Source organism: Haliotis asinina, chromosome 12 (genome assembly GCF_037392515.1).
Source record: "Haliotis asinina isolate JCU_RB_2024 chromosome 12, JCU_Hal_asi_v2, whole genome shotgun sequence".
Classification (NCBI taxonomy): Eukaryota; Metazoa; Mollusca; class Gastropoda; order Lepetellida; family Haliotidae; genus Haliotis; species Haliotis asinina.
In genome coordinates, this window is record NC_090291.1 from 15,985,947 (window position 1) to 16,013,843 (window position 27,897).

General features: G+C 39.0%; 1 protein-coding gene across 2 annotated transcripts in view; it reads right to left on the reverse strand.

Annotated features, from left to right (window-relative positions):
• Positions 1 to 27,897, reverse strand: part of LOC137257915 (cyclic nucleotide-gated channel beta-3-like) — a 161,699-nt gene that overhangs the window by 24,812 nt on the left and 108,990 nt on the right. For both annotated transcript variants that reach the window (XM_067795422.1, XM_067795423.1), the window contains one exon: positions 10,999 to 11,156. In XM_067795422.1, the coding sequence (XP_067651523.1) occupies positions 10,999 to 11,156 (158 nt within the window). The remainder of the gene's footprint in view (positions 1 to 10,998; positions 11,157 to 27,897) is intronic.

Below are 27,897 nucleotides of genomic sequence, written 5' to 3' on the forward strand. Positions count from 1 at the left end.
ATTTATCAGGCAGTGTGAAATAAATGTCATAAATTAGTTTCATTCTCCCATTCTCTGACATACCAAGCTGACAATGGCTTCAGCTGCGAGATCCTAATCTCATTACAATCGCAAAGAGACCTCTCAAATGTCAACCTTTCTACAAAACTACATACTGCTGCCAACAGTATGAAATCTACAGTTCTACACTGACAGATACAAATGTTTTCTAATTCTTCAATGTATGAATTTCATAATTTTGGTTGCCTTGGCTACATGCTAAGCAATACAAATAAGACAGATTGATGATTTAAGGTTCAGACATATCTTTGGAGATGATTCCTTGGAAAAAATTCTTTCTCATTACACGACAAGTTCCATTTCCTTATTTGAACTGTAAAAAGAACAAACTAAATACCTAAAGGAGGAAAGAAAAAATGGCAGTTAGATTTTGCTTAGGGGACAGCATACATCCAGGTCAGAATGGGTCTTCATGCGTGTCTTTTGAGGCAATCAAAGGGTAGGGCTTGCTGACTTGGTTGACACATCATCCAATCCCAAATGCATAGATCAATGCTCATGATGTTGATCATTGGATTGTCTGGTCCCAACTCATTTCTTTACAGACAAGCACTAGATCATGGCTGGAATATTGATGAGTGCAGTATTAAGAAACAAACAAACGAGGCATACAGCCTGCCTATAACCTGTTTCATTCACCACACAGTTACAATCACATCTTTGGACAGTCTCACAACCCTATAACCATATTTCCCTCCGATCTGGTACTGTTTGTGATGTAAATGCCCTAAATGAAGCAAGTCTAGATATTATAGGATCTGAATCTCCCATCTCACTTGGACAACCCATCAGACAACTTGTTTGTTCTATCAAAATTACATATCGACAGAGACTAAGCATTAGTTGGTTTAAATGAAAATGTATACAGATGCTTTGACAAATTTAAGACAAATATTATTTACAAAATGCATCCTGTGACACAATTATGATGAAAATGTAGGCATCAAGTCAATATCATATTTTTCAGATTGAAATGAAATGCAGCAGAGAGAGGTTGGGCAAACCTGACAGAGTCAGGCTGGTAAGGCTCATCATCAGCTTGGGGTCCTTACCCCTTCTACATTCAGCCCAGACAGAGAATGTGACTTCTAGAACTGCTTGCCCTCCCAGAAAGTATGGAAACTTCCCAAAACGTAGCCTTTTTCATTATTATGTTTTACATATTAAAAATAGTTTGTAACAGAGGGGTTCAGGTGATCCTGGCACAGTCAGGACCCTCACCCCACTACAAGCACCCAAGACAGCGAATGGGACTTCTCCCAGGAAACACTACTTTGTCGTACCCACCAACAACTTTCCGGAAAACAGTTACTATTAATGATATTATTATTGGAGGGTTGTACAGTTACTAAGTACATCAACAGCATATCTTAAACACATCTTCTGCATAAAGAGCCAGCCACAAAATGAACGATAGTAAGTGCTTTCCTTCAGCAAGCAGTCCCTTTGATGGCAACAGAACATTACAAGTGGTACTGGCCAATTTAATTATGGCCTAAGTGGACAAGGCAACAGCTGCACGTGAAAGCAGACCACAGAACTGAGTCCCAAACAGCAAATATTCCTACCATGAAGGATACACTGAAGTCTCTCTAGGTTGGTTATTGAGGTTAAATATCATTATGAAAACATTTCCACCTTGTGGCACTATTCAGCAAGACAGCGAATCACTAAGACCATTGTAACTCTCATATCTTAACATAGACATACAATAGTCTAAGCTCTAAGATTGCTATGTGCCAGTGGGCAAGTGCTATATCTTAACCAACTTTTGCTAGTCTTAGTTCTGAGATTGGTATGTGCAAGTGGGTGCGTCCCACATCTTAACTGACTTACAATAGTTTTAACTTTCAGATTGGTATTTGCAAGTGGCTCAGAGGCCCATTTCATCAATCAAAGGTTGAGAAGCCCATAGGATTTTTCATCATCTTTGGCTACTCCTGAGCAAAAACATGTTGAGAGGCAGTGAGGCAGTGATAACAACAATGCAAAAATTAATCTTTTACAGACCTGAAGATCATTTTATCAACCACCCTTTCCAAAGATGCTTTTGAACACAAGAAGTCCATTATAAACTTAAATGATATCTTCTTGATCCAGAACGGTCTAATGTCTCCGAGCACTGAATGTTTTTACAGTAAGCCTCAATGAGCTAACATCTGACAACGTGTGTGGAAAACGCTTCCGTTCCTGAAAAGCCTCTCATACACTTCAATAGTCTCAGTAATGACTGACTTTCCTCAGAGAATCCTCTAAATACTTTTGTGATGTAAAAATAAAATAAAACCCTTGCTTTTGTTGATGGTCACTCGAAACCACATTGTCACCATCCCTCTGCTGGAGACAGAATAAGAACCAAAATAGGTGCATTAGACGAACACATTCTGTTACGACAGAGTATCAAAGAATAGCAGGTGCCTCAAAGTGGTTCCTGGCACCGCGAGAGTTGGCGCCAGTGTTGATGTCCAACTGGGCAGAGTACAACTGACCTCGTTTATGCATTAACCATGGAACATGCTATTATAGAGATGACAGATAATCAGCTTTTCCTAATTTTCAACGTTCATTGTTGTGTTCTTTAGAAAGCTAAATCTTGTGAAGTGTTATTTCTGAATGTTGATGCTACGTGGTACAATAACGTATTGTGAGAATCTTTGGTTAGGCATTGGGCTGTGTTGTAGGTATAGGGATGGTTTGGAGGGCTGTTTTGTAGGTACCTGGTTGGCTTAGGACATATTAGTGGTGTAAGAATAGGTCCCTGCCATGACATTGCTGGAACATTGCAGTTCCTTATAAAAGACCTCAATCATAAGAGGCTACAAATGGGATCAGGATTGATGACTGCATCAAGCTTACAAACAAACATTAGTCGAGCTAAATTTCTGCTGACTCTCATGTTGATAAAGACTTTGAAAAAGTAGTATTTCTGTGTGAGTCCTAGATTAAGATTTCAAGTTACGATTTTTTCAAGAACTGAATTTCTGAAAATGACGAAAGCTGTCACAGAACATGATTGAATACTTTCAACTATCAAATCTTTGAAATTGTTTCAAAACTAAGTAGTTATTCTAATGCCTTAATTTTTCTTGAGCACAGTAAACTGTATTTTTTGCAGAGACAAGATTAAAATGTGTTTCTAAAAAATCCATACTTAAATATTGGCAATGTGTTGATAACATGGATCCAATTTAACAAAACAGGACCCTATCAGAACCAGCTGCAGTAACTGGCTGAGAGGTGAGGTGAGAATATTTCACTCACATGACAACATGCATGCATGTATATGAGTGGCTGCTTGTATTCACCCAGACTTCAGCTGGTTCTACAGTCCAAACTCACTGAGATGCCATGCTGCAGTTAAACATGAATACTCCACTCAAACACATTACATGACTACCATCAGACCAGTCCTTGTTTTACCCATTAATGACGAGACCCGTGAAAGTCCGTGCTAGAATAGGTCTTCAGGACCCATGCTTGCCTTTAAGGTGACCATCCTTGTCATACGAGGCATCTAACAGGATCGGGTGGTCACTGACTTCGTTGACACATGTCAGATTATTTACAGACAGATAGCTGGAATCTTATGAAGTGCAGCATAAAACTAAACTCACTAACTCACTCACTCATTAGTGATGAGTCCCAGGTAGGGACCAACAAGTACCATATTTTAATGTCTTTTGGTATAACACATCTTGGGATCAAATTCATGACCTGCTCTCCAGGGGGACGCTCGAACCACTGCTCCATGCAGGCGGTTAGCTCAGAAAGGATGACCTGATCCCATCTCATAATGTTTCCAAGGAGAGTTGCCCACACCCAAATATTACTGTATGCAATGCTAACAAACACTTATTGATTCACAAATGATTTCATCAAAAAGAACCATCATTCAAAATTGAACAAAAAGCCTTCAAAGAGAATGATTTGCTATGGAAGGAAATTACACATTACCTGAGGACGGTTGTTGAAAAACAAAATGAAATTCAATGCATTAGAATAATTTGAGAAGCCCTTATTTGTATTACCATAACAATCTGAATGATCACATTTATCATAACAACGGTAATTTATTTTATGCAAAAAGCATGATAATTTAAACTCTAAAGCATATCAAGTAACATTAGGCTTTACCATAATGGACATAATAAAGGCATTCCCAAATTCAACACTCACAATCCATCCCTGAATCCATAACAAAGATTTCCAGCTCATTCCTGCATGAAACCAACCCGTCCGTTCATTTACAATACAACCCTCTAACCCATCCTTCATTGACAATACAACCGTCCGACCCATCACTGTATTGACAATACAACCCCAACCCATCACTGCATTGACAATACAACCCCAACCCATCACTGCATTGACAATACAATCTTCCAACCCATCACTGCATTGACAATACAATCTTCCAACCCATCCCTGCATTGACAATACAACCCCAACCCATCACTGTATTGACAATACAACCCCAACCCATCCCTGTATTGACAATACAACCCCAACCCATCACTGCATTGACAATACAACCCCAACCCATCCCTGTATTGATAATACAACCCCAACCCATCCCTGTATTGACAATACAACCCCAACCCATCACTGTATTGACAATACAATCTTCCAACCCATCCCTGCATTGACAATACAACCCCAACCCATCACTGCATTGACAATACAACCCCAACCCATCCCTGTATTGACAATACAACCCCAACCCATCACTGTATTGACAATACAACCCCAACCCATCACTGCATTGACAATACAACCCCAACCCATCACTGCATTGACAATACAATCTTCCAACCCATCACTGCATTGACAATACAACCCCAACCCATCCCTGTATTGACAATACAACCCCAACCCATCCCTGTATTGACAATACAACCCCAACCCATCACTGTATTGACAATACAACCCCAACCCATCACTGCATTGACAATACAACCCCAACCCATCGCTGTATTGACAATACAATCTTCCAACCCATCACTGCATTGACAATACAATCTTCCAACCCATCACTGCATTGACAATACAATCTTCCAACCCATCACTGCATTGACAATACAATCTTCCAACCCATCACTGCATTGACAATACAATCTTCCAACCCATCCCTGCATTGACAATACAATCTTCCAACCCATCCCTGCATTGACAATACAATCTTCGAACCCATCACTGCATTGACAATACAATCTTCCAACCCATCACTGCATTGACAATACAATCTTCCAACCCATCACTGCATTGACAATACAATCTTCCAACCCATCCCTGCATTGACAATACAATCTTCCAACCCATCCCTGCATTGACAATACAATCTTCCAACCCATCCCTGCATTGACAATACAACCCTCCAACCCTTCCCAGACAATATAAACCTAAAGTGTGCTTCTCACTATATATCAGGTCATCTCCTGTTTTCCCAGAATAACCGCATTTGAGGTTTTTGTTTTGGAGGGACAGGTTTTACTTTTCGTTAGTAAGACTGCTTCCCAGGTTTTACTTTTCCTAACTTTATATGAACATCAACATTCAAATAATACAAGAGTGTTTGAAAAATATCGTTCAAGATTAAAGTCACAATACAAAGGTTTTCCGAAGTGGGATTGGAACTACAATTCTCTCATCCATAGGTAGACGCTTTACCGCACGGCCACCCATCCGAAGAAGGGGTTAAATTATCTACTTATAGTTACTGTCATTAAATTGATTTTACACACGCTTCAGTTATTGTTATGTAGCTTCATGATCATCTACATTGTAATTGCCCATAATTGATGGTATATTTGTTAGAGAATTCACTTCTCCTTGGTTTTGGCAATGTAAAACCATTGGGGTAGGGAAATCCCTCCCCCTCCAGTTTTACATTGTCTACCAAAATCTCGGAGGCGTGTTTTCTCCTATACATATAACCCTCCAACCCATCCCTGACAACATAACCCTCCAACCCATCCCCGACAATACAACCCTCCAACCTATCCCTGCATTGACAATACAACCCTCCAACCTATCCCTGACAACATAACCCTCCAACCCATCCCTGACAATACAACCCTCCAACCTATCCCAGCTTAGACAATATAACCCTCCAACCCATCCCTGACAATACAACCCTCCAACCTACCCCAGCTTAGACAATATAATCCTCCAACCTATCCCTGCACTGACAATACAAACCATACCCCTCCAACCCATCCCTGACAATATAACCCTCCAACCCATCCCTGACAATACAACCCTCCAACCTATCCCTGCATTGACAATACAAACCATACTCCTCCAACCCATCCCTGACAATATAACCCTCCAACCCATCCCTGACAATATAACCCTCCAACCCATCCTTGACAATATAACCCTCCAACCCATCGATGACAATACAACCTTCCAACCCATCCCTGACAATATAACCTTCCAACCTATTCCAGCATTGACAATATAACCCTCCAACCCATCCCTGACAATATAACCCTTCAACCCATCCCTGACAATACAACCCTTCAACCCATCCCTGACAATATAACCATCCAACCTATTACGGCATTGACGATACAACCCTCCAACCTATCCCGGCATTGACAATACAAACCATACTCCTCCAACCCATCCCTGACAATATAACCCTCCAACCCATCGATGACAATACAACCTTTCAACCCATCCCTGACAATATAACCTTCCAACCTATTCCAGCATTGACAATATAACCCTCCAACCCATCCCTGACAATATAACCCTTCAACCCATCCCTGACAATACAACCCTTCAACCCATCCCTGACAATATAACCATCCAACCTATTACGGCATTGACAATACAACCCTCCAACCTATCCCGGCATTGACAATACAAACCATACTCCTCCAACCCATCCCTGACAATATAACCCTCCAACCCATCGATGACAATACAACCTTCCAACCCATCCCTGACAATATAACCTTCCAACCTATTCCAACATTGACAATATAACCCTCCTACCCATCCCTGACAATATAACCCTCCAACCCATCCCTGACAATACAACCCTCCCACCTATCCCGGCATTGACAATACAACATCCATCCTTGCATCCATCCATGATAAACCTAAAAACATAACCTATGTGACTTTGGGATTCAAACTAGCTATCACAGGTTCCATGCCTAAAGAACATCAACTACACTGCCAATTTTAAGCCTGACTTAAACAACTACACCGCCCATTCCTTCATAGTCATAACAATGTTTAGATCTGTGAACTGTGGAATGAACATTAAGATATGTGCCAAACTATTGATTCTTATAATGCACATGCTGTTGCCATAACAATGCATGATGATATTTCTGCTGTTAATACTTTTGGAACACGGATTCTGCATGGACGTTTACATAAAAGAATGTATATATATACATCAATACTAAGTGGTGTTTAGTGGTCTGGACAGTACAAACAGTTCACTGATAAAATATCCAAATAACCAGCAGGCTTCAACAAATACCTTGGCGGACTAGACAAACATTAGCTGACATCAATGACGACCTGGGCTCTTAACACTGAGAGAATGTGACTGTTTGACAGCAGTTTCTTGTTTACATTTAACAGAATCAGAGGACAAAAACTGTTGAAACATTTGTGTTTTATCAATGTATAACTCAACAAATTTGCTAAAAGTCTATTGAAGTCGACTAGGGTGTTTTCAATGGGACAGAAATATACTTTTTAAAGAAATGTCTGGGAGGCAAAACAAATCTTGTTTGTCGATTTCAGCAAAAAGCTGCAGTTGATATCATGATATTATCCTCCTCGCAAGTGATAACTGGGGTGATAACTGAGAGAGAAAACTACATGAAGTACGGTATCGACTAAGCAAGCATCACATGCAAATCTAGTGTAATTTCGGGAAATAATGTCATACCTATTTACTCCAATACCGCTACACTAACATTAACCAACAAAACATCTCATCTTGCTGGACAATAATAATGAATTTCAAATTGAAAATATCTAAAACAAATGCAAAACAAAATGGCAGAACTGAGTGATCTTTGATATTGGGTTTCTTAATCCAGCTATTTCATAATCCACCTAAATGGTGCTGTCAGATGCTAGATCAATACTTAAACCCTCCGTGGGTTTCCACAGGAACAAGTTTTAAGCCTGAAACCACTGACGTTTGATTTAAAGTGACCCACATCTACAGAGATACAACATACAAGCTATCCCTGGCAAGGACGTCATACAGCTGCCTCTCTCACCTTGTCATGGCGATGTTCAGCTGATGTTTATCACATGTTATTGTTACAGTTATCCTCAGCAGGAATACTCTACTACATCTGTATCCATTTTGTCAGTATGGTCAGTTTAGCTCCCTTCAGATGACACAAACAACTCTGTGCAGGACTTCAATCCAATCAGAGAGCAGCATTAGTGTGTGGGCTTCATGACAAAGCAAGCTCAATACCTAAATCTGTCACTAAGGTCCTTCCATTTCCTAAACAGCCAAAGATCATAGCCCCTGGGACAATCAAGAACTAGTAATTACTTCAGTTGGGTGATCAGCACATCGGTCACTAAATATACTCACTGATACTCAAAGGTATCTCAGATTCTGGTAAAATTTATTCCTGACTATTTCTTTTGCCTAAAAAATATAATTCAATCAAAGACTAATGCTTAGGGAATTCAGAGAAACAAGTTTTCTTAAGGAGTTCAAATTTGATTATATGCTTAATTCAAAAAGGGATCCATGGTAAAATTAATTCGGAAGTCGTGTCAATCTATACCAATTTGAGAAATCAATAAGCAATAAAAAGATGCTTTTTGTACAAAATCAATAAAAGTTGTAAGAAACCTAACCTGAACGAATAGATCAGATGACTGGTATAAAAATTACATGAAGTGTATAGGATTTAGCCTCAGGTCTCCGGGAAGCAGAACAGAGCAGATTAAGAAATTTGAATCTTGACATAAAGATCTGGTGATCAGAGTCATAGTATACCAGGTGGCTTCTCTACAGAAGCTTGTTATAACTTATATATGTCATTCCCTGACAGCTAATGATTTTTAATATTCAGCCTTTGCTATTTTTATCCTTCTTTAACCATGACAAACAGGACAGTTTGAAGCGGGACAAGCCCTCAGCATCAAGTGAATGGTGGTGTGGTTACAGTGTTTACATATCATACCTAAGACATGGGTTCTAGTCCCTAAATGGGTATAATATGTGAAGCCCATGTCCCTGCCATGATATTCCTGGAGTGTTGCTGAATGCAGTGTAAAACCCTACCCACTTACTCAGTTATAGGCTGTGGGAGATGGTGGGGTAGCCTAGTTGTTAAAGTGTTCGCTCATCATGGGAACACATGGGTTTGATTCCCCGCATTAGAACAATGTGTGAAGGCAATTTCTGGGGTCCCCTGCCATGATATTGCTGGGTTATTGCTAAATATTGTAATAGCACACCTACTCACTCACAGGGTGAAGGATGGTAGGGGTCGCTATTCCAAAAAACAGGGTTTGATTCTCCACATGGGTTCAATGTATGAAGTGAGTGAGTGAGCCTTACTGTATATTTCCCTGTCAACTTGACGAGTGAGTGAGTGAGTTTAGTTGTACGCTGCACCCAGCAATATTCCAGCTATATGGTGGCAGACTGTAAATAATGGAGTCTGGACATGACCATCGATCTGCGCGATTGGGAACCGATGACATGTGACAACCAAGTCAGCCAGCCTGACCACCCGATCCTGTTAGTCGCCTCTTACGACAAGCACCGTCGCCCTTTATGGCAAGCATGGGTTGCTGAAGGTCTATTCTACCCCTGGACCTTCACAGGTCCAATGTATGAAGACCATTTCTGGTGTGTCCACCTTGACACTCATTGAATAATGCTGAACGTGGTGTAAAACCATACTCACTCACCATCAAGTGTGTGGGTTTGGCTTACAGACGGCCAAGCTGTACAGGTGCAGTCTAAAGCAAATACCAAACAGTAATTACTTCTCCCATTATTGTAATTGCAAAGAGGAATCAAATTGTTACATTACAATTAGCATCAGAACACAATCCCCTCTGTCACATGTCAACCATGATTGCTTGTCAGATAAAGTTTCAGAATAAACATTATTTGATTTCAATGCAAAGCTGTATAACCTGCAGATTTAGTCTGATAGAAAATGAATTTCGAAGTTAGCTAGAAAGGGACAACAGACAGCTTGAAATTTGCATGTTCAGCCCAAAATTTATTGCCACATACGCTTAAAATATTATTATCCATTATCTAAATTGTTGTGTAAGAGTGTGAATAAGCTACTCAGTGAATGGCAAATTTTGTCCAAAATCATGGTACAAAAATACCACATCTGATCCGCCATCCACAAAACTGAAGTTGTAAGTCTTTGGACAACAGACTGGAAACACATTGTTTCAAGCAAAGATACCAGAGCTATCCTCTTCAGCATAGTTGTAAAGAATGACTGGAATGCTAAACATTTATTTTTAAAAAGTTTCCATGGGAACAAAGTCATGAACTAGTGGAAGTACTGACGATAATATACATAGTTTCTCACCAAACAATGCAACATGTTACATGTATATTCATATCACCAAGGCTGCTTGTTTTTTATTGATTTATGCCACACTCAGCAATATTCCAGTTATATGGGAGTGGTCAGTAAATATTTGAGTCTCTATCACACAATTCACTGGTCAACATCATGAGCATCAATCTGCGCAACCGGGATATGATGACATGTGTCTGATGACCTGATCTTTTAAGTCGCTTCTAACGACAAGCATACGTTACTAAAGATCAATTCTAACGTGGTATGAATACCAAGGCTGACCAACAGATCCAATTAGGCACCTAACAAGACCAATATGGGTTGACCTATTCAAACCTGGAACCTCAAGGGAGGGGACATTCATGTCACTGACCTGACTTGGCATCTTGGCTGGACACGGAAGAAGGTGAGGGAGGCTGAGTGGTCTTTTCCTTGGTGCGTTGGGTCCGGCTGGAGAACGCCCGCACCAGTTCGTGCATACGCTCACTGAGTGTACTGCTGACATTGGAGAGACTGTTGGAGTTAGTCAGGCTGAAAACAAAAAAATTATTCTTTACATTTTGAATTACAATCACAGAGTGATTACAATTACATTTACAATTACAGAGTTTTGTACATTTGTTAGCTAGAGACCTATCTGGGATTCAGCCCCCTAATCACCAGGACACAAAACCAGCCATCTAACCTACTTAGTCAGAATGGCTTCCAGAAAAAGAAAGTTGGACAACTGCTAGTCTAGATCACTGACATTGCACACCTATCTGACAAGCATAACTTGGCATGACTTCTGTGGCTGCAGGCTATGAATACACACTGACATTAAGAAAGTTGTCAACATGTACGTAACACAAAAATACTTCAATGGAACATAAACCTTATTCTGCTGTATTAACATGAATTATATTTACCGCATTCATAAGCCTTTAATGATGACAAATTAGAACCGTGGCGCATAGGCAATCACATCTGGATACCGGTCACATTTATATCTTGCACATTCAGAAAGTGTCCAGTGTCTAGACAGAGACCTAACGTTATATTTCCCTGTCAACTTGAGTAAGTGAGTGAGCGAGTGAGTGAGTTTAGTTTTATGCCGCACTAAGCAATATTACAGCTATATGGTGTCATGAGTCAACCAAGTCAGCGAGTCTGACCACCTCTTACGACAAGCATACTCGCCTTTCACGGCAAGCATGGATTGATGAAGGCCTATTCTACCTCCAGACCTTCACAGGTCTGTCAACTTGAGGTAGCTTCTGAAGCTGGTAAATGGCCAAGTGTCAGTTTCTCATGAAACTGTGCCTAAAGAGAGCTCACGTCAACTGTATGTCATGACCTTCGGCTTCAACATGTGAGGATCCAAAGCAAGTACACAGGTCCCTTGCAAACTATGCTTGACATAAGAGAATGAGTGAGTGAGTTTAGTTTTATGCCGCTTTCAGCAACATTCCAGTAATATGACAGCAGGGACACCAGAAATGGCTTGACATAAGAGGTGACAAAAGCAAACTGTGTGGTCTAACAATCTGACGTTTCAATTGTATAGGCATGTCACGATACACAAATTTCATTAATATATGTACCATGAAAGATGAAAATGTCAGAATCTAGAAATTCTTTGAAATATTTATTGTATTTGCTCATAATTAACTTATGTTGTAACTTAACTCCTAAACCTATGGTCCCACCTCAGTTGGGTTAAGACAGCTTTGAAAAGTATTTCCAATACAGTGTGACCAGCTTGGTGTGAGAAAGGCCTAATGGCACAGATTCTTTGAGTATAGTTTTAGTCTGCTTTTAGCCATATCATGGTGATGGACACCAGAAATCTGCTTCACTTGCCCTTCTCTTGTGAAGAATCAATCCATGGCCTTCATCAGGATGAACAAAGGCTACAACCATTTGTCTAGAAGCCTGCCATGATGGCAAACCCATACAGATGATTAGACAGCTGACAACATTAGGAGTGAATTTAGTTTTAAGCTGCTTTAGCAACATTGCAGCAATTATCACTGCAGGGACACGACAAATGGGCTTCACACAATGTACCCCTGTAGGGAATCAACCCTGACAAGTGAACTCTTTAACAACTAGGCTACCCCCTACCTTCCACACTGGGAGAATAAATTAGATAAATCTGGGATTTTAACCCTTGACTATATGATTTAAGCGCATCAAAGCAATGGACCTGCACCGTGAATCACTGACTGACTGACTGACAGAGTTTGGTTTTACACCACTTTTAGCAATATTCCAGCAACATCATGGAGGGGAATACCAGAAATGGGCTTCACAACAACGTAAATCTTGCACCAAGTCATACTTAGTCACCTATGGCCCGTGGTCACAAAGTTCAATTATGTCTGTTCACATATTTGATCATTCAGTTTTTAATCCATCAAATCCTTGTACAAAAAAACATATGCCATGCAGCCAGACATTAAAGAAACTGCCTTTGGACATAAACGTCCTTCCCTACAATTGTGAAAAAAGACCAAACCTCGTCTGTTTGAAACAGAAAAGTAATCACTGGAAAAGCTCAACGAAAAAATATGTGTTGGATTATTTTTCTGAGGGCCACTAAAACTTGCTGAATAATCAGAGAAATTGTAGTCTAGCAAAGATATGGTCCCTTTGTCAATCACAGCAAATGCCAATCAAATATTTAACCTCCTCTTAAAGTCAGCCATATTGATTTTCCTGAATGTGACAACATGCAAACGACATTTCAACTCGACTGATCACTTTGATCATATGGTGCACATGTTTTTTAGTAAAAGGAATGTCAAAATATCTGGCCATTTCTGAGAAACAAGACAAGGGCCGTAAGGGTTAGGGAAAGACTATTTGTTAAAGGAATGAAGAGTTTTGGAGATATCAACCTTTTTCATATTGAGAAGATCTTCACTTGGAATATATGAACAACATGAAAAGGCGTAAAAAACATAAAGTATACCTGTCAAAACAAGTTTAGCGACAACCAATTCAATCCTATTACTCTAGTAAATCTTCAAGGAGTATCTGAGTAATATGAAAGAATTTGGTGTTCTTTCACTTATTTTGAGGTAGCTTCTGAAGCTGGTAAATGGCCAAGTGTCAGTTTCTCATGAAACTGTGCCTAAAGAGAGCTCACGTCAACTGTATGTCATGACCTTCGGCTTCAACATGTGAGGATCCAAAGCAAGTACACAGGTCCCTTGCAAACTATGCTTGACATAAGAGAATGAGTGAGTGAGTTTAGTTTTACGCCGCTTTTTAGCAATATTCCAGCAATATCACGGCGGGGGACACCAGAAAATGGGTCTCACACATTGTGCCCATGTGGGGAATCGAACCCGGGTCTTCGACGTGATGAGCGAACGCTTTAACCACTAGGCTACCCCACCGCCCATAGTTCAAGTATGGTTAGAACAAACCCCAAAGTACAACTAATATTGGTTTGTTAAAGCTGTTGTTTGTTACAGCTGTTGTTTGTTATACGCATTTTGACTAAAAAGATAAACAGGAAATGGATGTTCAGTAAACAAAGACTACCTCATGTCTTAGTGTTGAGATATGGGAGTTACGGTCATCATAGCACTAAGATCGATTTGTACAATGGCACCCTGGACGATAAACCAGCTAGTACATATCTCAGTTTATTATAAACACAGTTTACTGATCATCCCTTTCGTTTCTCTCCTTACTTTTTCAGTTATAAACATTCAATCACTTTCTACCTCGCATTCCAAAAGAGCTTTGTGTTCCAGTGGCTGATGGAAATATTACAGATGACTTTCAGAGTAAAACTCAGTCTTCTCGTAAAAAGTCACCACTGAATCGTCATCTGTCTCCTCATAACAAATTCACTTTTACAGTCCCGTTTGTGACCTATAGTAGTGGTCAGTTATTCATTCAATTCTATACACAAGACATTGTAATTTCATAATGGCAAGAATTACCTGTCCAGGTACAGACACATACCACAGATCAAAGATGTTGTCCAATACCATAGATCAAATATGTTGTCCAATTTTTCATGCTTATTAATCAGAAACATCAACTACAGAATGGCCTTCCACTGGGACAAGATAAGTCCAGCTGAACCAATATTGTTGGAAGCAAAACCACTGTGGATCTAAAGGGAGGTAATTCTCCAAGCGAGATAAATCACTTTAAATAGGGCACCTATAGTTGTATGCACACTGACTGATCAAGCAAGCAGTGATAAGGATTGTTGCTCTGTTATCTACCAATCCTTACATTGTATGCATTTCAACATCATCAACAACCACCTCTAGGACTGTGACCTGAAAAGATTCCCACAAATAATCCAAGGGATACACAAATACAGATATGGACATAAGTAACAAAAATGGAGAGATAACCATCATCTAACTTGTGGCATATTAGTGATAAGTGAGTGAGTTTAGTTTAAGTTTTACACTGCTCATGGCAATATTCAAGCATGGGTGAGTGAGTGAGTGAGTGAGTGAGTGAGTGAGTGAGTGAGTGAGTGAGTTTAGTTTTACGTTTAGATCTGCGCAATTGGGAACCGATGACATGTGTCAAACAAGTCAGCAAGCCTGACCACCTGATCCCGTTAGTCGCCTCTTACGACAAGCATAGTCGCCTTTTATGGCAAGCATGGGTTGCTGAAGGCCTATTCTACCCCGGGACCTTCACGGGTCTTCAAGCATAGGACCCCGGATATATATATACCCTTTAAAAAACAAAGTAGGGGAACCTGAACTTTCAATTTGGATAGGAAGAATAAGGATTATCCAACTTTTCAAAGACAGACATCTTGTGAATGCACTACCATTTCTCTATATCATTACCCCTAAACACAATGCCTTGTATGCATCTTGCCCCATACATGTGCACAGGTATCATTCTTGACTTTGACAGTTTTTAGGGTTGATAAATCACCATTAATTTCGACAATCAGCATGCATCACCCAGCTGTTACCACTTGTTTCTAGCCATTATACACCAATCATCTTTCAAGAAAGACTGCTGTACAAACAACCCTGGCCATAAGTGGTGATGCACTCTCAAAACATTAATTATCCTCATATCATCATTAATGGATTTTATTTTCATTTAAATCATAAATTTTAAGTGCAGTTCCCATCCTTTCTTAAAGAGTGTATTCCTGGTGAAACTGTGTACTTGAGTCAGGTAAAGTATATAGGCACATGGAGTCTTCTCTCTACCAGTCAGCACCTTACATCCTACCTAACTCGGGAAGACGATAACACTAGACGAATTCACTCTGCCACCACAACCTGCATTACACCAGGTACAAACAAAGCACTTTTAAGTTAGTGAGATTGGACAGACGAAAACGGAACACAATCTTCCGGTTTTCCTGCGTGTAGAAGAGCAGGCAGAGCCATCATCAGCTAATGCAAACATGATCTTCGTGCTGCCACAATCTGACAGCATCGGTATGTCTCAGTCGAATGTCATCTAAACTAATATACACTTTGTCACTGAAATGACAGACTCTTTGCACCAGCAGAAATTAATGAAAGGTTTCCTGAGTGAAAGTGGACAATTGATCAATCAGTTTCAATTTGAAAAGACAATAACAGCCAACACTGATTTTTGCAAAACTAAATTTTCTAAAACTGAAACCTGTTGGGACTAAATTCATTTTCTTCCACGATCTCTGTCTGTTGCATCGGGCGATGAAGCAAGAAAACAAGTAAAACCCAATATATCATCTGCCAGCATGGAGAGGTCCTTCACCGAGTAGAGGTGAGAGAGTGAGTTTGGATTATGACTGCAGTTTGCACCAGCATTTTATGCACAAGTGTGTGTCCAGTATGCACAAATGTAGAGAACGGGTGCAAAAAGCATTTTCTAGGATGAAAATTGATAGTTTGACCATAACATTAGTAATCAACTGAATAAATCATGGTGGACTTTGAGAAAGAAAGCTTTAATTTCACACACCTCCAACAGCAGATTTCCAAATCATCAGCATTACATTTCTTCAAGTCTTTTTTCGGTGAAAATATATTTAATTAATGAAAATATATGTTTTTTGTCCATATATCTGAATTTTAATGAAATTTTTTCAAAATTTTGTAGAATTTCTAGTACAAGCATACTGGAGTAGTGTGAAGCTAAATTTGTAGCGGTTATGATAAAATCATAGAGGTTGCACACACATCTATGATTTTCCAAGTGTTTTGATGCATTTTTCTGAGCAGTTGTGTGGATGATTTCATTCATCATTCCACATGATCAATAATTAATTCCAGACTCAAAAGAAACTATCAATACATACAGTTCTCAACACAGTAAATTCCGAGGACTGTCATATGATGTCACAGCCTTTCACCTTGATGTGGGATGAAAGCCAGAAATGGGTATAGCAGGGACAAACTCTATTACGGATGGGACTGGCCCAAATTTTCAACCGGGATACCCCACCCTGTTTTAACCTACCTGGCTACCTTGATATCTTAATTCCTGACATCACATTTGGAAGAAATGGTAATATAATCTTCACCTAGGAGGTGAAAATTTGGTGTATTTCAATATCTTACCATGTGTATATTCAAAACAGCTGACTGTGGATAATGTTTAAATCTCCAAAGACAATACAACCTTTTGATCTTAAACAAACAGCACATTACATTGTTTAATCTATTGGTCACATGATCAGAATGGGTCTGGGTACCAAGACGGGTACCCGTGTCCAACTCATTACCCCTCTGAATCAGGTATCTGGGTTACCAGTCTCAGCCTTAAATTCTAGCAAAATCATCAGGGCAAACAATAATTTCAACCCACAGAATAGGGTCCAAAATCTGCACAGTGAACTTCGGCACCTTTGATAGTTAAGGATAGGGTCCTCAGAGAGTAAGGGCGAGTGAGTGAGTTTGGCTTATCACTGTATTGATCAGTATTCAGATTATGACAGATTGCGTTACCTTGACGACTAATGAACTCCAACTATGGGTATGGTACAGGCAATCCTAGCAAAATCAGTAGGCTGAATCGTAATTTGATCCAAAGATGAAAAATCCTGGTCTGCACTATAGTACAAATTTGTACTGTGAATTGTGGCACTTTCAGTGCATGAATTCAGCTGCAAGAAGGTAAATAACAGTGATTACCCATTAGCATGTCAGTATAAGACAAAACTGTTTGGGCACGTATAATACAAAGTATGCAACAGCTAATTATCTCAGATACAGTGTTTGCTTACTTCCACCTCTCTACTGACAGATATTGATTTCTTTTTTTCACGTCAACCAGCTAGGCAACCTAGACTCAAGATCTCAGTTTCACTTTATTTGCAGTAACAAATGTCTACATGAAAATCAGCTACCAATGGTTAACATACCCATCTAAAAAGACCCTTTGAATCTTGATTTTGGACAAAATTTGAAGTTTTATTGTCAAACAACACTAAAGAAAAGCCTGACATCAAATGAAAGGACAGACTTCATATTCCATTAGTGTAGCTTTATTCATTATAATGAAATGATAACTGTCATTCTTAGATAATCATTCACAAGTATGGGTGAGTGAGCGAGTTTAGTTTTATGTCGCACTGGCAGCAGTCTATAAATAATCAAGTCTGTACCAGACAATCTGGACCAGACAATGTAGAGCTTTGATCTACATATTGGGATGAGATGACGTGTCAACCAAGTCAGACAGCCTGACTACCTGAACCTGTTAGTTGCCACTTACGACAAGCATGGGTTACTGAAAATCAATTCTAACCCGCATCTTCACAGGTCTCCAAGTGTGAATTCTGTGTATTACAAACTCACATCTCCTTAGGTGCCATACCTTAAGGTGCAGTTTGCAGAAATTCTGCTATATTTACAACTATCAAGAAAGTTGAACATATTTTTTCTGATTTTTATTAGGTTAAAGAGAAAAAATAACAAAAATTCAAAAGAAAATTTAATAAAAAATATGACCTCTTCCACAAGAATGGCTTGTAATCCCCTATTTATTAATCTACAGATGATATTCATTAAAATATTCATATTTGAGTCAATCCAAGGAACTAACTAGAGAATAACATATAAGGAATCAGTAGGTCATCTCTGGTACTGTGAAGTATAACATCAATGACTTGACATGCTCTGGCATTTGTCAACCCTGAGCATTACCTGGGTCAACATGGGTCTGAATTCATAACAACAAACCCAAGGTCACAGTGCATGGAGAACACATAATAAAGCTCTGCTCATTCTCTAATTAGGGGTGACAGCATGACTCTCCCTTCTAGCCTTCCCATCAAACTTGGAATGGACCAGTCCAGCATAGTGACAACTTGTGTCTGCTCACATGAAACAAGGATACACTGATGATAAAATGATGATAAAATCAATAATATCTGATGAAAAGACATGATTTTCCTACCAAATGCAAAATATTCTTTAATGTGTTGATTAAAAACTATCGCCATCAAGTATATCAACCTCGAATGTTGAATGTGTGAATTGAAAAGACTGATTATATAAAATACTGTTGTCAGGCCTGAGCATTAGCTTAAAGAAACGCAAAAAATTCAAGGAAAGAACAAAATAGTGTGTTTAACAGCCAACTAAACCGTATGCTAAAATTGCACAGATCCAGAAAGATTAAATTATATCAGTTAATAATATCTGATTATTGTGAGGGGGAGTGCCATCCATTTTGTTCTTGGAAGGCAGGGGTGGGGTGGGTGGTCATCCATTTTCTACACATGCAAGATGGGTTTGGGGTTGGGGTGCCAGGGCGGGAGAGGAGGATTTCGCCATTGTTCTTGGAATTTTTTTATCAGGATAACTTTATTAACTGCCCTAGGGCAGTCATGTCTATTCTAAAGAATAAATTGTACTTAGGTTGTTTATCTTCATCATGCCTAATTAATTAGACACATATTAAATATGCATGCCCTCATGGTGTAAGCTGTTAAATCACCCCTACTACGTACAGCAGTTTCTTAAATAAACTCTCACAGAGTTGGAGGGGTGTGGGTGTGGGTGGGTTACAGGAACAAAATGTCTCAGTGTACATTGATTGGCACCATCTAATTATTTGAGCTGCAGTATCCCTGTACTTCTCTGTAGAACTGTTTCAGTATTGCCCTGGCTCCACACAGAGGTCCAGGTTTCACCATGTTTTCCTAATCCCTGATCTAAATCTGCATCCCACGTTATGTACTTCAGCTAAAAGCAAGCATCATGCCCTAACAACAAATGCCACATGATTCATTTCTTTAGATACCAGCCTTCAAATATTTGTCTTTACATTTCAGTCCAAGAGCAGTATATTTAGTTATCAAGATTGAGACCAGACTGGTGGTAATCTAACTCTCTCGATGATTTCAATCTAAAATAACCAAGTTGAAGGATCACAAGACTGATCAGAAGTGTTTCAGGAAGCAAAAGGTGTTGGGATTACAGTTCACTACATTTAGTGAAGGTCGTTAGTAAGGAATGACAGGAATCGTGAATCTATAAGGAAAACACTATGGGACAGCCCTTAGCTCTTTGTGAAGCCAATATCAGAATCATTGATACGGAACAGTGAAGATAAAGGGCTTTGCCAGCAAAGCTATCTTCAGCTACATGAGTTTCAAGTTTGAAATAAACATTGCTATGCGTCCAGGGTATTTATGATACAGAATAGTGGTTCTGTGCATAAAGCTCAGGTTACAATCAGTTGAAGTTAATGAACGTTAAGTGAGTGAAGTCTTTGGATGGGTGACCATACATGGCAGCTTGACTTGTGACAGTTCCTAGGATTTAAGTCCTGTCCCACGAGGCACATGTAATGCATGTGGTCTCCCCTCAGCAAGTGAGTTTGTTCACAATTGCTTCTGTTCAACCAGCTGAAAATTGGTACCTGGTGGGATAGATAGGTCATGTGACCATAGTCTTCTAGCCTAACAGGCAGCTTGGGTTATCGGGATAGTTATGTGCTGTGCAAGCGCTCGGAGCTGACATTTATTGCCTGGAGTATTCATAACTTCAAAAATACTCTCATTATTAACAGGAATAAAATAAAAGGAAATTCAAGGATGTACACACTGTCTACCACAATTAAAAAACACAACTTGTATTAAGTCAAGAGATACTTTGATAACCTACACCACTGAGATTCCCAAATCTGAGTGAAACAATTCACTCAATACGTTTTAACATAATTATGGGTTTGTCTGGGTTTACCATGACTTACAAAACTAGAAGCAAATAAGACCTTACAAGGATCCTTATATTAAATATGAGGGCCCTGTGAAGTAAAGAAATTATGTCAGATGATATTCTGTAAGCTTTAAAATTTCTTTAATTACAGGCACTTTATATATCTACACGACTTTGGTACAATGATTATTGTTGGGTATTGGATATACAAGACCGATAAAGTGGAAATGATGAAGCCAAGGAGGAAACAGATAATGAAGAAAAAATAAGGGAAAATGTGACAATTATTCCTTTCCTTTGGAACTGTTTCATCAGCTACATATCTGATACATATTTCTTTATCTCATATACACTGCCATCAGGAATGGAACATCTCCTACTTATTTGTAATGGTGTATATATACACCATGTCCATTTTTACAAAAAGTACACATTTCTGCTTCCCATAAAACCCAGGTTTGTTTCTATTGTATAATGTTCTTATCCTTGATCGCCAACATATTTTGGTATCATAAGAGAAAACAAGTTCAATAAGTGATTCAACCCTTCACCTGAGCATTCAAATTGGGCTGAGAGATGAATTTTCTGAATCATGTTCTCCAGAACAAACACACATAGCACAAAATCATATCGATAATGATTCCTCACTTACAGCCCAACTTGTTTACTGAGAAATAAGGAATGTGTTTATGGAAGGCAATTTCTTTGTCAAAACACTGTGGGTTGATTTAATGCGAAAAGTCATCCTTCATGTGTTTGGATTCAATTAATGTTTTATTATGTCTGTGGGAGGGTCCAGGTAATTTATCATTTGTTTAATAACACAATACAACGGAATAACCTCATCATTCCTGAAGGTTAACTTATATCAACGCCCACTGGTTCCTGATACGCCTTGTCTGTCACAATATTGGCTGATGTCATTCAGAGATATGGTATTTATGGCTCGTAGTAAGTTCTCAGAATGCCAAGACTGAAGTTGACTTGTCATGAGTTTTGTCCCATCCTCTTCACAGCAGTTAAGTGGGGTGGCCTAGTGGTTAAAGCATTTGCTTACAATGCTAAAGACTATGTTTGATTCCCTACATAGATGTATGTGTGAAGATCATTTCTTTATAGACTGTTAACATTGCTGGAATATTGCTAAAAGGAGGATAACAGGAGGGGCTGAATATTTTACAATAAATGAATACCAGTGGATTAAAGGCACCCTGTGTTTGACAAACTGGCAATCCAAGCAAGCAATAGTAATATGTGAATATGTACCCACAACTTAAAATGAAAAAATATATAAATAATTCAAATTGTTCAATTATCACTCTACTTGAAATAGCCCAGGTTAGACATTTTGCCTGTGTGCAAATGGAGGTTAGTTTCTTGGCTGAATCTTATCAATGATGTTAAACGATGGTACTTATTAATACCCTGCCTGTCTGTCTGCATTAAGAGGTACTAAGCACTCAGCTATCACAATTATGCATGCTTGCATCCAATCGTGTTTGCACACATGATTGCACTTGTAGGAATGCACACATACACACTGATAGCTACCCAACACAATCATGCATTCATTCATGCAGTCATGAATGCACTCATAGACTAGGCACTTACACACAGAACTAGATAAGTTTGGTGCACCCATTTTGAATGTACATTGTCAGAGGTTAAAAAATATTTTAAAAGCCACTTGCCACAGGGCAAGTGACATCAAGAAAGTAACTTGTCAGGACTAATTTTCAACTTGCCCTGATTTTTTTGACATAATCATGATTATGTAATTGTGAAAAAATAAATCAACATGGTACCTGATGTTAATGTTTAGTGGACTATTTATTGTGAAGTGATAGGTAGCAAAGAAAGATAACTAAATTATCTAGTAGCCCAGGGACAAGTAAGATACCATTTTCTCATTGCCCGAAATGAAAACTGACTTGTCACGGGTATCAGGTTATGTGATTTTTGAGCCCCTGATTATGAATTCGGAACCGAATAAATCAAATGACCTGGCAGTACCATACACTTGCCACATATAATCAAATTCGCCATGACATATAAATTCATTGTTTCTTCGCCCTATCCTATCCTTGTATCCACACTTCGTGTCATTAATCGATGCCTCCTCACCACGGGAACAAATCAGGCAGCAGCATTTCACATTCCGCTTTGTTTCTGAGATAATCTGGGTTTCCATCAACACAATGCTGACCCTTTAGGACAGATTCCTGGAAATCTTGTATACCATAAAACTGCTCATTGCGCTGCCAACGTTTAATTGTGGGCTTGTCAAATAGGCAGTTGAGGTGTGACAGAAAGATGGCATGTCCATCAACAGCAGGGTTTGATTATGTCCATTGTGACATGAAGTTGATTTAGAAATGAAAAGAGGGAATTTGAATCACTCTGTCAGATATTGTGAATGTAAATGTTGTATCTGAAAATACTTTGTTGCTACAAGTAAAATCTGAAAAATACGATCATTGATATCACTTGATCAAGAAGCTATCAGCCTGAGTATCAATAGTCTGATCTACAAGCTATCACTGCTGACTATCGATAACCTGATCTAGACGTTTTCTTTCCTGACTATCGATAGCCTGATCTAGAAGTTTTCTTTACTGACTATCAATATCCTGATCTAGAAACTATCAACCTGGGAAGATCAGGGGTAGAATAGGTCTTCAGCAACCCATGCTTGCCACAAAAAGCGACTATGCTTGTTGTAAGATGCAACTAATGGGATTGGGTGGTCAGGCTAGCTGACTTGGCTGGAACATGTCATCGGATACCAGTTGCACAGATCGTTGTTGATGCTGTCAATCACTGGATTGTCTTGTCCACTCAATTATTTACAGACCGCTGCCATATAGCAGGAATATTGCTGAGTGCGACATAAACCTACACTCACTCACTCTAGAAGCTATCACTTTTGGCTTCTGACTATTCCCTTCACATAGCCTGAAAGACTTCCAAATGGACTTGAGTAGAAGGGCCTTTATCACATATTGACAGCCAGCCGGTGTACTTCACTGCATTACTGGGCCAATCTCTCACGTTATTACAAATTAACACTTGAATGACTTCCTACCACTTCTGTCGACCAATACAGCAAGTTATTGCAGCGTTATTCACTTGACCGATTTGATTCTCGCTTTAGCATGATCATCCAAGGCTCCTTAAATGTTTTTACACCAGCACATGGTGAGATTTACTGACATTAGAGTTGGTGGTTCAAGCAGGGGGCAACATTGGTTTAAATGAAGAAGGCCTAACGAGACAGCAGTCATCTCTCAGCACAGGGACGTGATGGATGCAGAAACTAACCATCCTAGTCAAAACTTTCTGTACATTACCACAGATAAGCTGAATTTTGAGGACCAAAAAATGCAGTCCTGCAAGGAGGCCAGCTTATCTGCAGGTTATACTTTAATCAAGCTTTTCTCAGGGGGTTGGAAATCCACAAGACACTTTCGTCAGTAAAGATGTCAAATTTGCAATTAAACATTATCTGCCAAGATTACTGGCATCTGTTCAGTTCTAATTTGCAAAGAATATGTTTTATTACTATAGTGTAACAACAGAATTACACTGCACAATTCAATATGGATTTGTTGACACTCTATTTCCAGTGACTGGTCTAATAAGTGAAAGTTTATGGTTAAGCTTATCTATAGAACAATCCATTTTGATACGGATCTAAGGATCAAGTTAGGATCTCGGCTTGACTACGGCAATATACGGTATATATAAAATTAGGTTTAAAATAAAAAATGTAAAGCTGGCAAATAGATACAAAAACAAGGCTTTATATGTATATGTAGGGCTGTTGCTTTTTTAAGTCAATAAACTTTCATTTATACTTTTACCCAATTCACTAGCTACAGCATTTAGTGAGTGAGTGAGTGAGTGGATGGGTTGGAGTGAGTAAGTGAGTGAGTGAGTATTGTTTTGCATCACATTTTCAATATTCATGCAGCATCAGTGAACAAATGTTGTGATCTATTCTAGATGCAGTCAGTGAACAGTTTGGATTTGATAATTCACACAACTAATCATTGAAAAGAAACTGAGCAACAGAATTAATTTGTCTAGTTTTAATATTTCCACTTTTAAGACAGGAACACTGATGGCCATCTAAATGTCAATCAAGGTGAGAGGGAGGGAGGTTGTATGGGCCCTGTCTCAGTGAAAGTCTAGACGTATTAATCAGTTTCAGTAAAGTGAGACATTGTCTCTACTTTTAATGACAAGACTCACTTGTAGCTATGGGGTAAGTTAGTGTGTAAAGTTTGATGCTCTTTGAACAGTAGTTTAGCCACAATGAAGCACATAACACATGTGGTCTCACCTTAGGCAAGTGAGTTTGTTCAAAATTGCCTCTGTTCACCCAGCAGAAAATGGGTACCCGATGGAATAAGCCATGTAACCACTAACCTTCTAGCGCCTAACAGGCTGCTTGGGCTAAATCAGGGTAATAATAATCAAGTTTAATTGGGCGCTTCGAGCATGCATTGTGCACGAGGTAATGTGCATGAAAAATGGACCATTATTATTATTATCATTCTGTGCCAACATTTACGTACTAGGAGAGTGAGTGAGGGTACGTGTGCATGTAAGCTGCTTTTAGCAATATTTCAGCAATATCACAGTGGGGGACACCAGAAATGGGATTTACACGCTGTACCTATGAGGGGAATCAAACCCAGGTCTTCGGCTTGATGAGTGAACTCTCTAACCACTAAATTACTCCACTGCCCTTTATGTACTTGGAATCTCCAGGTTCTGCAAGTCTTTAAGACCTACGTCCTTCATGAAAGCCCAGGCTGACTTACTAAAGAGTACACCGAACCATCTTGGGGTGGTAGGATAGGCTAGTGGTTGAAGCATTTGCTTGTTAAGCCGAAAACTCCCAACATGGGTGCAATGTGCAAAGCCCATTTCTGGTGTCCTCTGCCATGATATTGCTGGAATATTGCTAAAAGCTGCATAAAACCAAACTCACTCACCCACAATCACGTAACCTTCTTGGAATAATGCAATGTACTTGTGAACAAGCATATCAATCAAAAAACGAAAGAAAACAACAAAAAAAAATATGAGAAAAAAAAATTAATCAAATATGGGAATTATTTAGCATCTATAATGCTTGATTTAAATAACCCAATAAACTGCAGACACATATATACTGTTTTCAATTTACAATCAGAATGTTTTATTCATAAACGAGAAAACAGGATATAGAATGCTCATTGTTAAAACAGCTCAAAACATCAGTTCCATGTAACATGACCAAGACAACGTGAAGTTACTGGACTTTTTCTGAATATTTATGGAATCCATGGAAATTTATGTACACTGTGGCAGTTCAGCAACAGATCCATATTAAAAGAATATTTCTATAGCACTTGGACAATCTATTGGTTCCATACAAAAAGAACCTTCTTGAAGCAGCTGGACATCCTACTGCTAACAGCACTAGTACTTGCTTTTTACCAAAAAGAATCCTGGGTTTGATCCCAAAACAGACACAATGAAAAAAACTAATGCATGCACACAGAAGCAGAAAAAATCAAAACACGTTTTTGTTAAAATTTGGATCAAATGACAATAAGTTATCACTGAGTCTGCTACTAGCTGGGTTATGACATCTTTTGCATTTTAATGACTGTGATGATCATGATACACAATACAATAACAGTGACTGAATTGCAACAATATTATAATACAGTATTAATAATAACATTTCAGTGTCTGACCCCCATTTTGTAGTCCAGGACCCCTGAAAATTAAGAGCATGAGTCCCCGTGACCCTCAAACACTGGACTCGAGTTAAATCCCTGGCTTTAGTTAACTACCTTCAAGCTTTCAAAAATTGTAAGTTTTATATATGAAAAGTGCTGCATTATCATAACTAGAAAAAACGTTTAAGTAAAGTAAAGCACTGTTAAAAAAAATTAACTATGTAAAATACAAAGTAATACACAATTATGTGAACAACTTGTACTTACATAACATGATTCGTGTGCAGCATATTCTTGAAGTAATGAACGAACACTCGCAGATCTTAGTCCACCACCATACATCTTGTGGTAGATGAATCACTTGCAACACTTTCAAATGTCTCAAAATAATATTTTTGGATCAAGCTACGTCAATACCTATTCCCTGAAGACTTACATGTCTGTGATTACTACAATCCTATAAATGTGAACACAGCAGAGCATGTGTACACACTGTCCACTTCTAATACTACTTATTTGTGGCAACTCTGAAGTAGCTTGTCAAGTTGTTATTTTTTTTTCAAAAATCCCTTTCACAAAAAGCTTCACAAAATCAAACATAAAAAATCAAGTCAAAATGCTTAACATCTACAAAAACATATCTTGAAAGGTTCAGTAATACCAATCGCAAAGACTTGAGGAAATGTCTACCCTGAATATTGGATGTCGTGTATGCTTTGCTCATGGTGAAAAATCAATGCCATCTTATCTGTAGAAGGACACATTGATGATATAATCGATGTCAGCAGACATCCTCGACAGAAATGTCCACCGATCTCAATAGTGGCAAACATGACTCACCCGTTTTGAGGCACAGGAAGACTTTCCATCTCTTGGACATTCTCCATACTGCGACTTTCACGTGCCATCTTGGTCCTGGCACTATCATTTACGCCATCATTTACGTAATCCATGTGACTGAGCATTTAATTTTTTATCCTCTTAAATATGAACACTTCATACTTTTTTCTCAATCACATTCAGTGGTTATGGCTAGTCAGTGACTTTAATCGTCCATGTTATCATCCTTGTGTCAGCAGATTGCACTTCAGAGGGTTTCATGAGGAGCCTCCATATTTGTCAAAAGATCCTGGCCGGGCAATCAAACATGGCTGAGTTTTGTCCACACTCTCTCAAAAAAAAGTCTTTGATGAACCAACAGTACCCCCTTTGGCCTCCAGACACCATCAAAAACTGTCAAAACCGAACCTTGTTAAGTGTCACAGACCCAATACATGCCAACCATTGACAAGACGATTCTTAAATTATGATTTTCAATATTGACAAACGCAAATTAGTTCCATCAAAAACGGGACGTGGTAACACCATTAGCACCTTGTGAAA